We start from the raw sequence: 17,830 nt of genomic DNA, 5'->3' as shown, positions 1-17,830 counted from the left end.
GCAGTGCAGCTTGGAGTATGCAGGTTTTTAATTCTTAAGTGTAAATTCAGTAATACTATTTGATTTTAATTGTAACTTCTTTTAGGAGAACAAAGTCCAGACGATTTAAGTATCTTGTACTCAAACAGAGCAGCATGTTACCTCAAAGAAGGGAACTGCAGTGACTGCATTCAGGATTGTAACAGGTAAATTGAAACCTCCCATGTAGAGCAACAACATTCCTGGTGATGATTAAACATTTTAACTGATATATTGCTAGTGCTGTTTGACTCAGAACAGTACCAATAAAGTCTGATTCCTTGTCTAAATGACAGATACCTTTGTTACATAAACAATCATATGAAACTAGGAAAGAAATAATTTTTAACTTAATGTCTTACTGTGTACGGGCAGTTTTTAAGCTTATTATGTTCACAGAAATGCATAGTGGAATTCAAGTTTATAATATCAAAGCAGGTTTACAGTGGAGTTCTACAGTAACAAATATGTAAAAGCTTTAAGCCAGATGCTTGTCACGGTATTGGAAATTGCTTTTGAGCACATGTATGGTGTATGTGTGTGTGTTCTCTGTTGGTTTGTTGTTTTGGTTTGGGGGTTTTTAATATATACTTGACATAGTTATAAACAATAATTACAGCTGTTAAGGAATTGAGCTAAAATCCTTTCTGCTTATTGTGGCTTTTAAGAATACAGGAGTTAGAGAAGATGAGACACCTTCAGTAACTTCCAAACACTGTGTCCCACTAAATTAATACTGTATTTTTGATGGTTTGGGTTTTTTTAATATTTCCATAGATTGAGTTTATAATGCTGAGGCTTAAGGTGCAAAAAAGAATCTTAAAAGAATTAGAAATCATATTAATCAGTGCGGTTTTTTGTACAGCATAACACTACTGTTAAAAAAAGCCCTCCAAAACAGAAAATAAAATATGCATGTACCTTTTTAGTACAAAGGTACAAAGCATTTAACTTACTGTATGTATTCTACCTGACAGAATAAGTTCTTTGAAAAAAATTACTCATTAGCACTATTTTGTTAAAATAGATGCAGGATTGCAGACAGCTGGCTGAGATGGTGTATCTAAGACCCATCTTCCTATTGAGGAAGTTTGAAGTATGTAAAACTTTAGCTGGAATCAGTAATACAGAGGTTTTAGGTTTTGTATTCTTACCAATTAAAAGCTTTTTATTCTTACTATCTAATGATAGTGTCCTTAATGTCATGCATATTTCCTGGATGTGCAAGAACTCATAGTGCTTAGTGGTAGAAATAATACAGAGGTAGAAAAAATTGAGAGACTGGGATGCAGAACTGCAAACACATGTCATGTCAAACACATGTCTTCAGTAGGCAACACAATATAATAGATCACCTACAAATAGGTTACTTGATTTCAAAGTAAAAAAATTTGTAGGGTTGTACTAGGAGAAGCCTTCTCCCCATGAACACTGCTTGACATTGCAACAGGTTGCCCAGAGATGTTGGGCAGAGATCCCGTGGAGGGTCTTCAGGCCCAGCTGTATCAATCCCTGAGCAGCCTTGTCTAATCTTGGAGCTAAACATGTCTGTAGCAGAAAGCTGGGATATCTCAGTCTGGGTGGCTTTATGACTTCATGAAATCCAGTTGTCTAGACTCATCTTAATTTCACTATTCAAAAGTTTATCTCTCTTTAGCAAGAATCATTGAAAAGAAGGTAGTTCTTGAGAAATAAAATCTTTGCTTCATACTGCTGGAAAAATGCATGGTGTTGGGAAGGGGTTCTAATTGCACAGTGTTGAGGTTGGTGTTGACCAGACAGAGAATCAAAAATGTAAACAGACAAAAGGCAGGCAAAAACCTTAAGTCCAAAGAAAAGTGCATGCATGTTCCTGTCCTAGTCAGTGGGTTTTTTTAAGTGCATACTTTCATTTAAGGAGGAAGAACTGAAAGTCATGTAAGCAAAAGCACCATATACTTGAAATCCTTGTGAATCTAGGCATGACTTAGGAAAAATAGCTTTTGCTCATAAGCAGGTGCCATTCCATTAATCATATCATGATGAGAGCAGTTTTCCAGATGGAAGACAGAGCTTTGAGTAGAGTAAGCTGTAGTAAAAGCACTAACAATTTCAAAACTGGGTGTAATTTAGGGCGTTGATATGAACCACTCAAACCCGTTTTCCTTAGTTATTTTACTGTAAGTGCCATCTGAAATCACAGGGTTGCATATAGTTGTGTATATCATGAAGTAGTTCACTTAATTCAGTTACTCCTTTTCAATCCTGCATTTTTCTTCTTGTCTTCCCAGGGCTCTGGAGCTCCAGCCATTTTCCCTTAAGCCTCTTCTACGCCGAGCAATGGCGAGCGAGTCAATGGAGCGGTACCGACAGGCGTACATTGATTACAAAACAGTCCTGCAGATAGACAGCAGCATCCAGGCAGCAAACGACAGCGCTAACAGGTAACTGCACACACAAATGCTCTGATAACAGTCAAAAGAGACGAGAATTCAAATTTGTTTGTTTTACATGCTCCCTCTGTTCTGTACCCTTGGAGTTGTTGCACAGCTAGTTCATTATAGGTGGAGGATTGGGTGTTCTTTTAGTTGTTTTCCCATAATTTCAGCTTTCTTCTCCTAGCAGTGGGTTCCTTTCCTGTTTTTCAAAAATGTAATATTTTTAATATTTTAAGGCTGGGTTTTTCAATAGTGCTTCTACTTGTTCTCTTTCCTAACTTCTATTTTATACTATATAAAGTAATTCTTAAGGTCCATGCCATTTCTCTGACATCCTGTTTCCTTTACATATTAACAGTCTTTCTGAGACACTTGGAGATTTATGTTAAGTGTGAATCCTTCTGTATGCTGCAGTTGTGGAAATAGTGAAATAGCCTGAAACAGTGGTTGGCTACAAAGCTTAGAGGTGTAAAAAATATAATTGAATATTATTTTCAAGTATTAATACTTTCAACATTAATTCTTTCTGCTAAGAGAGACTTTTGAATTTCTCTAATTATACTTTTAATACTATAAAGTTGAAAACAGAACAGCCATTAATCACTGAGCAGAAACCCACATGCATGTGACTTTTACAGTGGAATCTAGTGTAGGTTTTTTTTTCCTAAGGCAAGACCATGAGCACTTTCACTATTCATTAAAAAGCCCATAATATCTTTCTTTAAATTCTCTTTATTTGACCAGAGGAAATTGTGGCACTTTATAATCTCTTAGAAGTCCTATTTTTTTGATACCACAAAAATTTTTAGTGATCTTCTGTATCTGTGGTGATAATAGAGCACTTGGATTGGTGGAATAGCTGCTTATCCTGGTATCTATGTAATTATTACACTTTTTAAAAATCTTGTTGGCTTATTTTATCTGCAGATACTCTTTTCATATTTCTCCTTGACTTGGAACTTGCTTAGTAAAAAGCTTATTTCCCTTTTCTCCTTAACACTCTTCCTTTTCTCCTCTCTAGGCCTTCCTTATGTTTTTAGCTTCACTGCTCATTACTCTTTTCCTCCCTGGCAACCCATCACCTTATTTCAGCTGCTTCTTCCTTCTTCTCTTCTGCTGGTAATTCACTTTTGCTTGCAAATTATTAGTTCCTAAATCATAGACCTCCTGCGTAATTGAACTTTATTTTAAAAAAAAATATTTTATCATTTGAAACTTCAACTGAGACTGTGCTAAACCTTTCATTTTCATTTCTAAAGAGACCTTTCTAAATATGAATTTTAAAAAAACATTCCTGTCTTTTAACTTAAAGAGACTACCCCAAATGTAATTTTTTTTTTTTTTTAATATTAGGAGGATCAGGTCTTAACAACCTTATTTTATTGGAGGAGTTCTTGGTTTTTAATTTTCTGTGGGAAATTATATAGCCATGCTTTAGGATGCTGACAGGAAAAATTCATCATCCTACTTGTCTGAGGGTGGGTTTGATAAACCACATTGAAGCTTGTCTCTCTGTGCTTACGTGGCTAAGCAGACTTTTCAAAAACCTTAGAATCAATTGCATATTTTTCATACTCACATAAAAGACAAGGATTTTTAATATCAAACCTTTGTCTGATCATTTTGCAATCAAAAGGAAATAAGAGTTTGAGTGCATAATGGAAACAAGTATAAACAGTTATTTGACTGTTCATTATGTTGGTTAGATGATGTTAAATTGTGTCTTTTATTGATTCCTGAGGTGATTTTTTTAGATAAACTGGAAAGACGGGCTCATTTAAAGGTGTGTGCCAAATAACTGGAGATTGCATTTCAAGCATGCTTTTAATTAGTGGCATTTTCCTAGCATTGTGAACATCAATGGATTTTCTACTTCATGTATTTTAATTTCCTCTTGAGTGTTTCATTATTTACTTTTCTCTGTTAGAAATACAGAAGCTCTAATGTGTGGGAATATGTTTATGCATTTCCTCCTACTAAACTGAAACTTCATTCCAATTGTCCCAATTCCTTTAGTATCAGTGAGCAAATTGCCTGAAATAGCTCAGAAGCTGTTTTTGCAAAGTCCCGTATGAGTACTGTACTTCAGAAAGAAATTTGTGATCAGCTCCAGAACTGCAGGATTGTTGGGTCAAGCTGGGGCCTTGGTGGTGGGAAATGAGTGTGTTTGTCCCAGCTTTTTCATGAGACACCTGTGCTTTTTAAGCTAATCATGGCACACAAGTTTGCATTTTTGCAAAAAACTCTGCTTACATTATGACATTACAAGAAGTCAGTTAATCATCAGATACTGCAGGGTTCTTTCTGTGGATTTTGATGAATTAAGAGTTTTTTCCTGCAACTTTTTAAGCCCATTATGATAAATGAAAAAACAAATAGGAATTCAATATGACTCTGGTTTCCTGTGGAATTACTCCATCACTTCTATGGGAAATATCTGAAGTTAATTAATTGATATGTTAATATGAAGTGTACTGTTTTGTTGCCTAAAAAAACAACCTGAGTAAATCTTTGGGTTGTTCAATTTGTGATGGTGTGCCACATTTTTTCTTAGTAGTTGGGTTCAGGCTATCATTAGAATCCTGAAGTTTTAGTGAAATTAGAGCAAAGCAGTACTTGGACAAGCCACATTGTTGGTATGTCCTCTGAGATACTTAGGAATGGTACAGGCAGAGGAGAGCCCCTGCAAAGGCATGTGCAGTTAACACAGATTAAAATAGTGGGTTTGGTCACTTAGAAAACAAATAAAGCAACTAAATTATACTATGGAATGTGATATTCTGTTAATGAAGAAATTCACTTTCAAGTCAAAACCACATGGTTTTTATGCAGCATGGTGTAAGACACTCATTATATGGCTCTACAAACAGACTTTTTAATCTACATAATTCTTTAAAATATTTTGGTAATTTCTGTTCTACATAAAGGAGATTAGAACTGTGGGGCTGCTTTTTTGTTTTAGTGTTTTGATAAGACCACAATGGGAAAAGAATATGGCCCTGAGTGCTCTGATTCTATTGCCAAAGTATTTGACTGACGCTTTTTTTTTTAAATAGCTGCTATTCAAATACTTTAAAAGAAGAAAAGTAAATAAGAAAACTCCATTGGGTAATTTATGTTCATTCTATATTGTTCTTCATGTCACTTTCAAGGTTCTTAATTTTGTTTTTGGATGTGTGTTCATGTAGTATGTTTTTCACACTGTGTTAGATGGAAGTGCACCTGATAAAAAAATTTTAGTTTTATTTCCTGTAGTATCCATGGGACTTGCTTTGCTACTCAATTCAGATTTTTCCTTTCTTAAATTATGAATTAGACTTTTTACTAGTTGGACTTGATTTTTAAGCCCATTTTGAGACTAGGAGATGTTTATCACACTATTATTCTCATAATTATCATAATAATTTTTTTAACACCATGAAATTTCTAATAGAACCATGAAATCTTAAATTGTTTCACTTACTATGTCAACTTATGTTTTTCTCTAAAAGAGAAAAAGGCAATGGGAAACTCCCACTTAAATAGTTTTGGATTGAACCACATATATGTGGAAATAGTTGACATATATATATATATATATATATGTTGGTTTAAGAAAGACTAGACAGTTTTTATGTGTAATTAAAATATTTTTAAATGGGCATTGATCAATACATTTCTGACTATATAACTATAAAATGCAACTTAATTCAGAACAGTTTGTGACCTGCATTGCTTTCTTTAGACAGTTGTTGTGGAAGAGGTTTCATGTAACATTTGCAAATTTAAGTATCACATTTTACCTGAAAATATTGTAATCTCACTTACTTCAAGTAACACCTATGAACAGCTGAGAAGATTAACCAAAATAAATACATCTTTTTTTTTTTTTGGTATTTCTTTACTTGATGTGGTAGGCAGCATTTAGAGCTTAGTTACAGAATCAGTCATTGATTGAATATTTACAGATCGTGCTGAAGTCAGCTTGTATTCTAAATGCTTCCATAATACTCTAAAGTGGAAAAAGTCTAAATCTTAAATGAGTGTGATACTGTTGACTGCTGTGATAATATTTTTCAAATTAGCCTTAAGGATAATTGTTCAAGTTTTGTTTTTTTTTTTAATTGAAACATTGCAGTATTGAACTGGTTCTAAGTTACTAAAGTGCAAGTTAAATATATGAAAAGTCATGTTGGTGGGGCTGTTCTTTTTCAGAATAACAAAGACTTTAATAGATCAGGATGGTCCCAGCTGGAGGGAGAAGCTGCCACCAATTCCAGTTGTTCCAGTTGCTGCTCAGCTGCACAGGTGGGATGGAGGAAGCCTCACTTCAGAGACTAAACCAAGTACTATAGACATCAACAGAGAAGAAGAATTGCAGATGAATTGTATGTATAGCTAATGCAAATACACATTCAGAAAATAAACCTAATTACAAAATGGAATATGTTTTAACAATGTCAAAGAAACTGCTTTAGAAAACACTCATTGAGGCCTTTGCGAAAACCCAACGTAAATTACTGCCATTTACATGATGGAGTTTAATGTGCTTTGTGGAGCAGTTATGGTAATTTTTTTAAACCAAGTGATGTCATTTGCAGCATGTAATTTAGTTACATAAAGTTAAGTTATATAAAATCTGCAGTAATACTCACTGGCAAAATGTCAGGATAACCAAAGCCCAACTGCTGGCCCTGCCCAGGACACCCCAAGAGTCACACCATGAGCCTGAGAGCATTGTCCAAACCCTTCTTGAACTCTGTCAGCCTTGGTGCTGTGACCACTTCCCTGGGGAGCCTGTTGCAGTGCCCAACCAGCTTCTGGGGGAAGAACCTTTTTGTGATATCCATCCTAAACCTCCCCTAGCTCCACTTCCCTGAGTCCTGTCTCTGGTCATGAGAGTGAAGAGATCAGTCCCTGCTTCCCTGCTTCCCCTTGTGGGGATCTCAGTTTTGTCCAGGCTGAACAGACCAAGTGACCTCAGCCACTCCTCATCCAGCTTCCCCTCTGACCCTTCACCATGCTCTTCTTTGGATGCTCTCTGGATCTTTCTTATGTTGTGGTGCCCAAAACTGCTCCCAGCACTCAAGGTAATGCTGCCCCAGTGCAGAGCAGAGCAGGACAATCCTCTCCCATGCCTGCTGGCAGTGTTTTGCCTGATGCCCCCCAGGACACGAGCATCAGTGGTTTCCCTGACATCATAACACAGTTAAAAAACAGTTTTCTCCCAGAAAAACCCACCACCCAAACAAACACCCAACTTTGGCAGAAGATTAGGAGACACCTTTCAAAGATGTTCTGGACTTGTCCATATGTAATCACTGAGTGCTGAACTCTGGGAAACTTAACTTCCTTCCTGACTTTTTTTTCCTGTCATTGCAGCTTCCATTTTTCTCCCTCAGTAAATAAAGTGAAGGAAGCACTCTGATTCAGTTGTTACTGACATTAAACACTCCCTTTGCAAAGGCTTTAACCCTGTGATTCCTTATTCAAGTATTAATTGGCTTCCCTTTGAGTTTATTTCAATATAAAGTAGTATTGAAGATATTCTCCCCTCAATTAACAACAGGGGTGGCTGCAGTTTGTAACTGGGCTGTTGGCCAAGTATGTACCAGTGATGGGGTTATGTATCTATAATGCATTACTGCAACACTGAGTGTCCTCCAATGCTTGGCAGCTTTGTGATACAAGTCATGTCTATTTCAAATAGACCAGGCTTTGGTTAGGCTTTATTTTTAGAAAAGTTAAACAATGATTGTGTAACTGTTTTCTTCACTGAAGGCTGACTCTTAAGGTTCTGGTTGCCTTCTCAGGCCTCTGCTGCATCAGTGAGACCTGACAGTGATAGCTGGTACTGAAAGGCTGCCAACAATAATGTTCAGTCAGTAGTTAATCCTTACCATTGGCTGACAGTTTTTTGCAACAACTGTAAGTTTTCTTTGTGTCTTACAACTCAAGTTATAATTTAGTTGTGTGATTCACGTAGTTTATTTTTACCCAACTCTACATGTAGTTTTCTGGCATAGGAAACTACCATGTTTCTGTAAAAGAACTCAGTGAGTTCAGTTATAGGTTTAAATTGTTGGTTATATACAGTGTTGAAAACCTGAAGCTTGGCAGGAGGCTCATATTCTTTAGCACAGTGCAAAAAGTGGATTATTTCATTATGATTTACTTAGAGCTATATTGGTAATTACTGTTTGCTCATAACAGAGTCATGAAGCTGCAGTTGGGATCAGTTTTTCACTGCAAACACAGCTAAAAACTGTAGCCTAACCCAAAAGCATCTGCAGCAAATGATGTGGAATTAAGAAGGAAGGCAATTATGGAATAACACAGTTACTACACTAAAAAGTCTAGTTAGGTGTTTCAAGGTTCCTCACTGCATATTTTAGAAATAGTTCTTAACAGAGTATTGTCACTGTCAGTTTAGCTTAGTAACTGTGGTATGATTGCAAAGACAATATTAGATCAAATAACGGCCACCTTGGTGTGATGGTGGAGATCTGGAAGGCTTTAATCCTGCTGATTAAGTCTCCACCAGTGTAAGTAAAAGCAGGGCCTCAGTGTTCACAGGTAGGCCCTCTCTACCACACAGAAACTGGGAAAGCTTGGAGCTGTCTGTTGCATTCCCATTATGTTCAGCAGAGAAGTAACACTGGTGGATGGGGAAGTATTTGTTGAGCCAAATGTAGGTGTGGCTTTGCCTTGGCTGGAGCAGCAAGGGAGGCTGGGGACAGGAATGGCCGAGTGCAGTGACAGACTGGGACAGAGTGACAGAGTGACAGTGCAGGGACTCCACTGCCAGGTGTTAATCCTCAGTCTGCACAGATCATTCAGCCACCCATAACAAACTGACCTGATGTGACACTGTGATCCTTCTCTGCTCTAGGTGAGGAAGCTACGGAGAAGTTCAAGAGGTTGAAAAATGAAGGGAATGATTTTGTAAAAATTGGGGAATACGAAGAAGCTGCAAATAAATACAGTGAGTGCATGAAGTTAAATACTGAGGAATGTACTGTCTACACTAACAGGTAAAGATCCAAAGGCTAATGCTGCTTTGTGGGATAGCAGTAGTTACATTTTCTCATTTCAAATAGAGATTTTGCATCTGTTCATTCATTGTTGTGAAAAAGGGATTTTTTTTCCCTACTTAGTAAGTGTTTATAATAACAAAATGGATTTCTTGTAAAAACATTTTTCAAGGGGAGCAAGTATTAATGTCACTGATGTATATCTTAAAATCTTATCTATAAATAAAGTAAGCAATAGTAGAAGTTATAATTAGCATAGCATTTTGTAGTGCTTTTGAGATTTTTTTTAAGAATACTGGTATGATTTGAATTAAAAACTTAACATGAAGTAGCAGTATCTCAGATATGAAGAGTAATAATTCAGAGAAAATGTACATTCTGAGAAAATAAAAGTAAGAACACAGTCATACATCAGCATTATTTTAAAGGTTGACCTAATTCAGCAGTATAATTCTTTATGCTGTAATCTTATCAGCTCCTACAAACTTAAGAAGGATTTGATTAGACCAGTACTTGAATAGGAGAGTTCCAAGTAATAATTAGGTACAGAGAGCGGTGTTGTTAATTTAATGCAGAGCACTTTTTTACCCAGGATGGCTGTATAAAATCTGTATTACATTAACCACTATACTATCATATTGTGCTAATGTAAGCTCTGCTTTTAAAATATTTGCATATCTATTTAACTTCAAGCATTAGTTGTACTTGCATTTTGGTTTTTTTTCAGGAATTAGCCTTCTCTAAATCCATCCAGTGATGTTCTTGATAGTTAATGGTACTTAAAAAAAAATCACATTGAGACTGAATTGTTTGAAGTATTTTAATTAACATTTGTGAGTCAGAAGATGTTGGCACTGTAGAATTACTTACATTGCAGTGTATTCTGTTTTTCTGTGTTAGAGCTCTCTGTTACTTGAAACTGAATAAATATGAAGAGGCCAAGCGGGATTGTGATCATGTTCTTCAGATAGAAGATTCTAATATTAAAGCTTTTTATAGAAGAGCACTAGCCTACAAAGGATTACAGGTGAGGAAAAAGAACATGCCAGGTATTCTTAAGCACTTCTAAACTTGCTTTTATCCCCTTCAAAGGAGATGAGGTAGTTGCTGTCAAAGGGTGACTACAAACAAAGTACTCAGTGTGATGATTTATTACTTTGTAGAGCATTAGGCATACATAAAACATTATATAAATATTTTTGCTACATCAAAACCTGCATGTTGATGTAATAATTTGAGAAAATACAAGAATATTGCAATAAATAAGGTTTGACTGGGGATTGGTTAAGTGAGTTTCAAATCTGTTCTAATGTTCTAGTATTGTCCTTCTGGGTATCCCAGTCTCTTATCTGTCAAGGAGTTTACTATGACTTTGCTGATGACAAATGGATTCTCTCCAAGTTTGTCTTCATCTGTCCAAACCAAAATCTCAAGCTGTCTTGGCATCTGCTCATGTTTAAGTATCATATTAAACCAAGGTTTGAATTACTGTTTTTCCTTTGTTCCCCCAATGCGTTACAGGCCTTTGTCAGTTCTGTACTTTGTCACTCTGTGGCAGTGGCAGTGCTCAGCCTTTCCCTTTCCATCTGCATGGAGATGGTGGTGTTTCCACAGTGCTCATCTTACATACAGTTTTTAGAGTATCCTTTTACCTGATCATCATAAATGCAGACGCATTGATCATATCCATCCTGAATGTGACTTCAAATCTCATGTTCCATCACTGAATTATGCTGTTCTGTTTCTCCCTCCCTCTGGTGGTTCCCCATCTTCAGTGATGTTAAGTCAGCCTTAACACTCCACAATTCTCCCACAGCAATCTTTGCTCTACCCATCAGCTCTTACTTGGTATTGAATTATCAGCTTCTTGATTTTGTGGGCTCGTGATGGCAGCTCTCATCACCTGCTTTGTATTAAACTTACAAGTGTCTTTAAACAAGCATCTGAAGTGCTGTCTTCCACATTGCAGGAGTGGACTGGAGGTACACCAAGTTTCATCATTGTCCTTCAGATGCATGGATGCTTACTCAGACCTCCATTATGTTTGATGCCTTAACAAAACATTACTGGATGGTGTCTCAGCTTACAAGGCACCTGAGAACCTGTTTGTGCTTAGCAGCATACCAGCCTGTTCTCATCCCATGTTTTAATTCCAAATGCAGGTCCTAGGAACATGATACGTGATATATTTGTTCCTCTGTTGCATTAGCTATAAAATTTTTGAAGTGTGATAAGTCCCAATTTGTAATGTTTTTTCTGTAACTGTGCTAAGCTACCTGTTATTAATCACCTCTAACCTTATATTGTTAAAATTGATAAAACATCAGTGTAAATGTGATTCTACCAGACAGTAAAAAGGATATTACACACCTGTGAAGAAGGCTGAGAATTGCTTTTTGCATATCCAAGGAAAAAGTGCTATTTTTGTATTATTGAAGACAACGTGAAACATAGTGTTGATAAACTCCTTCAGAACAGCCTGAGCTGGGGACTCCCAAGATGTTTTGTTGTGGTTGAATTTAATGCCTTCATTATTGCTAATTTCAGGGATGAAAGTGATAGGTAAACTCAGATAAAATGACAAAAATTATCTGAAGTTGACAAATTACTCTGTAATGAAGAATTGTATGCGCTAAAGGCATATAGTTTGGCAAAAACCTCACTAAGGTGGGAAGTATTATTTGTAAATAATTAGACACACATTTAACTAAAAAAGCTGCAGTGGAATTTAATGTAGTAAATGAGGGTTTTTTTACAGATTTACCAGGATGTAGTTAAGGGAAGATCAGGAAAAAATGTTGGGGAGGTTATGTTAGACCTAGGACACAGGACCCCAAAGAGCATCTCTTGCAGCTGGTAGTCCACCCTCCTGCTTTGGGTACAGTCATCTTGTGTGATTTTTGTTGGGCAGTCAGGCAGGCTGCAGTTTTAAATTCAGTAGAGTTGGTTTGACTGACCCTTGTTACTATTTCCAGAAGTCTGTTCCAGAATCTCTTTCTCTGTAGTTGTGAATCCTCACATCTGTAATTCAGATGATTAAGCTTAATTAGTAGTGGATTTCTCATGAAAGCAACCTGGCCCCTGTGTGCATTCCTTTGTTAGGGGTACATAATTCTCATTCTCTCTGTTCCTTCATGACCTGGCAGGCTTCAGTTCACTGCTGATGTTCTGCAGCCCCTCTGCACCTTGAATACTGGCCACCAGTTTGGAACAAAATGTGGGAAGGAGTTTGAGTGACTTGGACACTGGCTCCTCTGTTACAGTTGAGGTGCTGAGGAAGTACCTCAGGTGCTACATGAGGATTTTTTTTCCATAATACAAATTATTTAATAGTAACCTTTTGATGCTGCTTGGGAACAGAAGCAATACAAGACCTAACAGAAGAAATACTAGGCCACTCACACAAGAAATTATGTTGGTCTTTTGCTGTCTGTATGGTCTTTTACTGTTTACTGCTTCATTTCATCTTTATTTTTGATACTCCAGCCCTTGAGATGTCTTGATTTTCCTTTGTGATAATTCCAGTCTCCTCAATTGATGCTATTAACTTTGTGACTTTAGAAAATTTAGTTTAAAAATAGTAATTATACATTAAAAAATGGGAAATAAAAGCATGGAACAAATTACAAGACTGATTATTGAGGAACTGTGTCCTAATGCCACTCTGTCACTGTGTTTGTCCTAATCTTGTTTAGCCCAGAGGTTGTAACATAATCCCAGTCTTCCCAAGTATTGGCAAAATTTCACTGTAAGAGATGGTCTATTGGATTGAAGCCCAGGAAGATTAGATATATCTTTAATCAAAGCTCAGTTTAATTCTCTTATTGGCAATGCAAGTATGCAGACTTACTGGACTCACATTATATTAATTGTGAAGCAGTGTTACACTGTAAGTAATCATGCTTAAAAGCAGCAAACTTCAATAATTTGCGCTCTGACACAGGGAATAGGTTTCTGAAAATAAATTATTTCATTTTACATATTTAATTGGAAATATTTAGTCACAGAGTATTAACTCATTCTCATTTCCTTTTTCCCCTCTAAAGAAATCACACTATCAGTATTTAGATTATTTTTGTCTACTTAGTGTCCAGATCCCAGTATTTTTACCTTTCTTACTTGTAAAGAACAGTGTGGTACTTCAGATTTATTTTTCTAGGGAGGTGCTTATGAGAAAAATATTTTCTTCTACTTACAGAATTATCAAGCCAGTGCTGATGATTTCAACAAGGTACTTCTAATAGATCCAAATGTTGTTGAAGCACAGAAGGAATTAGAGGAGGTAACCCAGCTGCTTCACCTTGACAGCAGTGCTGGAGATGGCAGTCAGCAAGCACACGGGAAGAAGATAACCATACAAGAGGTGGTGTGCCTGTTCATTTCTTAAAAGCAAACACAACAGAAGCTGCACATTTGAAGAGTTACTAAAGCTTTTGTTTGTCCATCTTGAATCTGTATCTTTGTGGGGATGGTGTTGTATTTTTCATATAATTTTGAGGGCATATTGGAGGAGTTTTACACATGATAAAGCTTGGACTGCTCATAAGTGTATTCAGAACTAGAGCAGGAAGGAAAATAGTCCATTTAGATGGCACTAAACTCAAGGGTATGCTCCTTTTAAACAAAAGCTTTGAAATATGTTTTACAGAGTGCAGCTGTGAAATAGCAGTTTCATTTTTGAATTCTGTGCTCCTTGGGCAGCCTCTGGGGCTGTGCTGGCAGAGGTCTGTGGTCAGCAGATGTGCTGGCTGCTCCTGTGCTGGTCCTGAAGTTAGGGGTCTGAAAAATGAAATCCTACCCTAAAGAGCAAGAGTAAAAACATCTATAGGATCTTATAAAAGAAACACAGGATGTAATGTTATGTACAAGATCAAAATGTTAGATTTGCACAGTTCTGGGTAGAATTAGGTGATGAAAGGATTTTCTCAGTCATCTGATATTTTTGGATTGTAGCTTTGCTGGTTGTTAAAGAATTCTTTCCCCCCTTTTCATTTAAAAATATATAGTTAAAATACATAGTTACCAGTCTGAACAGTGGTACTGTAATTTGATAATGTAATTTCAGAATCTGGTATAATGGAAACTGCAGTTATTAATATGGGGGGGGGGGGGGGGATGTTCTTGAAGTACTTCAGGTGGTCACGAGCTCATGGGATTTTATGTAACAGGCATAATCTGGTATAGTGTTAGTTAAGCTCTGAGTTGTGACAAACAACAGGACCTGGAAGGTGGATAGAGGCAGTTTGGGAAGTGACCACATAATTCAGAGACCAGCTAACTACATTGCTGGCACTGGTAATTTTTCTAGGGGTCATGCAGGAAGCATTTATGTTTGCTGGCATCATTACAACTGCCCCTGTGGAGAGGCTCCCCTCTTTCACCTGCTGTAGTACAAGATTGTCTTTTTCCATGAAGACAGACTGTAAAGAAAAACAAAATTAGAAAAATAATTTATCATCATTATTCTTTGTTAATCAAGCTATAATTATATAAAAGACAGTCAAGGTTTCTCCCTTGATTCTAAGGATTGTTGAAAAATAGAACAAAATGTCTATAAGCCAAATGCAGTATTTTCCAAAAATTACTAATCTCCTGTTCAATGCAATATAGTATCTTCAGACTTTTCAAAATACTTGGCATTGACAGACCCTGTTCAGTAAGTTTTAGTCAGGTTATAATAATTTCACAACTCTTGATGGCTTGAAATAGATTTTAGCAAATGTAGTTAGTTGGCCCCATAGTTAATTTTTAGTTACTGATTCATGAAACTTGATGGAGGTTGCAGCCTCAGGAGAAGTTAAGTGGATAGTGAGGCAGGTTATCCATGCTGAGCTTTCTCCCTCCAAAGCAAGACTCCAAACAGCAACCTGATGCAGCTGCCATGTGCCTGTAGTGCCCTGGAGGCAGAGCAGAGAAATGGAACGTGGGTGTCTGCTGCCTTGACTCCAGCCGTCCCTGTCTGCTGGAACTTCACATTAATACATGTGTGGAGTCCTCCTTTCTCCTGGTGCTCTGCAGGGGTGATTCCACAGTGCAGTGCCAAGCAGTGAAAAGGAGGTGTGAAAAATACACTTTGGACAGTGAGCCTTTAAAGGTGAATTAGAGAGCTCCTGTTCTGGGGGCAGTAGGACATGGAAGAAGGTGGGTGCACTTCTTTGTTGGAGAGCAGAGTGCCAGCTTTAATCCAGTGCTGTGATGGATAAATGCAGTTTATGAAGCTTCTGGTTATCTCTGTGTCCACATGAAGTGATGTGTTGCCCCTTTGTTTGTGAAGGTGACTGACCCTGATGCACAGGGAGAGGGGCACTTTGCCACATCAGAAGATGCTGAGGCTCAGCCCGTGGCTGCTGAGGAGGCTGCTCCAAAGGCAGTGCCAAGGAGATCCTCGGAGAGGCTCCGTGCTTCAGAACCACCCAACGCTTACGACTTCGGTCAGATCATCAATGCACTGAATGCCAGTCAGGATAAAGCTGCTTGTGCAGATCTCTTAACAACTACTGAGCCAAAAACACTGCCAGTGCTGCTGAGTAACAAACTTGAAGGAGAAATCCTTCTGATTTTTATCCAGTCATTGGAACATTACATAGCTGGAAAAGATCCTGGCCTTGTATATCAGCACCTGTTCTACTTGAGCAAAGCCAAAAGATTTAAGGTAAGAACCTAGACTGATTGAATGGGTACTTAAATTGCACAGAAATCTAAAGGAAATGTTCATATTTTAAAAGGAAAAAACACACTGACTTATGTGTCTCTGTCAGATATTTTGATTCTCACTCAACCTGTGCTGATTATAAAATAATTTGTTGTGGGGTTTTTTCAGGTGGTGCTGGCTCTTCTCAGCAAAAATGAAAAAGAAGAGATACAGCATCTGTTTGACTTACTGACAGAAAGCCAGAGTGATCAGTACTCACTGGAAGATCTTGAGAGCCTTAAACAGGTTTATGAACTTTAAGAAATTAAAGTTTATTGGCTGCATGCATATAGTTCATGTTAGAAGATGAATGAATGAACTCTGCAGACTTGCCTGGGTTCAAGTGGGTCTTTACCTGGACTGCTGGAATTCTATTTTGTTTTGACAGCATATGCACATTTAGAACTTGCTGCTCTTTTCTTCTGGTAGTTGTATACATCTCTAGAATTTAATGCCCCTCTGTGTTCAGTAAAAGAGTTCATTTCATTTGGCATACTGATTTTATTTAGACTCAGAAAATATATATTTTACCTTATATATGCAATGGGAAATACCTTGATGGTGCAGTAGGTAAATACACTTTTAGTCATCACTTGTTACATCATTTTGTGAGTTCTGTGTTCTTGTGATAAAGAAGTGTCTTCAAGATAAATTGGTCAGTTAGCAGTAACTTTACTAAAATGAGTTTACAAGAAGTATTAACATTTTTCAGAAAATTCCTGTGGACCATCTATTTGTTCACTATTCCTGGTCTGTACAAAACAGATTTAAATATTTTGGCTCATTACATCTTAACAAAAAAGGTGAATGAATTATTGATTCTTTTCATGGAAACAATTATTAAATGGATGGGTATGTTTTTAACAAGTGAGTAATTTTTAGTGCACAGAGAACTCCTTTCCTGTGTGTGCAGGAGGATGGCTGGTTTTCTGACTTCTGTTGGGCAGTGACAGAAGAACAGGTAGCTGCACTGCACAATAGAAATATTTAACTCTGAGTTTTGTATTCAGATTATTTAAAATACCAGCTATTTCTGTTTACAGATATATTTATAAAACTACAACAATCTTTTGGACCAGTATATTTTTTTTTTAATTTCAGGCATTACTTATGTTTTATATTTGATTCTGACAAAGTTCCTTCAAAGGTGAAGCTTTTAAATTTTTCAGATACCTGATGCCTTCTTTGCACAGATGATATAAATGTATATCAAACTCACTTAGCACTGCAGAAATATCCTTAAGAATGTTGTTCTAATGAAAATTTTTCTCAGGTATGTACTAATTAATAAAGTTATTTTCTTGAGAAATACAATTATGGCTTCTTTTCTGGTTCAGTACACTTTAGGCTTATAATTCTGACATGTGGATTATGAGTTTCAGCTTGGAGGGCCAAGAATGAGGCTTTTAATTCCTAAAGCATCATCAGTACAACTGATACTGAGCAATTAACAGGTTTCACTTTCTTTGTGTGTGATCTCCTCAGATTAAGGCTGTTAGGATGTAAAACACCAGCACTGCCTGCAGTCATTTTGGTGATGGTCCTGCCTCCTTCAGCTTTCATTGAGATTGGCTGCTTTTTTAGACAGCATTTGGGAGGGCCTGATGGACAGGCAGAACAATTTCTAAAGACACAAAACTTAGAAAAAGCCTGAATCAAACACATGTAAGGGACTGTGCTGCTGACTGGGC

General features: G+C 37.0%; 1 protein-coding gene across 3 annotated transcripts in view; it reads left to right on the top strand.

The window, feature by feature from the left end:
* SPAG1 (sperm associated antigen 1) overlaps positions 1-17,453 on the top strand; it is a 37,715-nt gene extending 20,262 nt beyond the window's left edge. For all 3 annotated transcript variants that reach the window (XM_071421491.1, XM_071421493.1, XM_071421492.1), the window contains exons 12-19: positions 86-185; positions 2,289-2,441; positions 6,630-6,802; positions 9,307-9,448; positions 10,349-10,475; positions 13,647-13,811; positions 15,723-16,100; positions 16,269-17,453. In XM_071421491.1, the coding sequence (XP_071277592.1) occupies positions 86-185; positions 2,289-2,441; positions 6,630-6,802; positions 9,307-9,448; positions 10,349-10,475; positions 13,647-13,811; positions 15,723-16,100; positions 16,269-16,400 (1,370 nt within the window). In that variant the 3' untranslated portion in view covers positions 16,401-17,453. The remainder of the gene's footprint in view (positions 1-85; positions 186-2,288; positions 2,442-6,629; positions 6,803-9,306; positions 9,449-10,348; positions 10,476-13,646; positions 13,812-15,722; positions 16,101-16,268) is intronic.
* Positions 17,454-17,830: the final 377 nt, after the last annotated feature.

The sequence above is a fragment of the Agelaius tricolor genome, unplaced genomic scaffold, assembly GCF_023055355.1.
Source record: "Agelaius tricolor isolate 1412-34295 unplaced genomic scaffold, bAgeTri1.0.p SCAF_2, whole genome shotgun sequence".
Taxonomy (NCBI): domain Eukaryota; kingdom Metazoa; phylum Chordata; class Aves; order Passeriformes; family Icteridae; genus Agelaius; species Agelaius tricolor.
The sequence above is the reverse complement of the archived record's forward strand: the minus strand, read 5'-3'. Positions and strand labels throughout refer to the sequence as shown.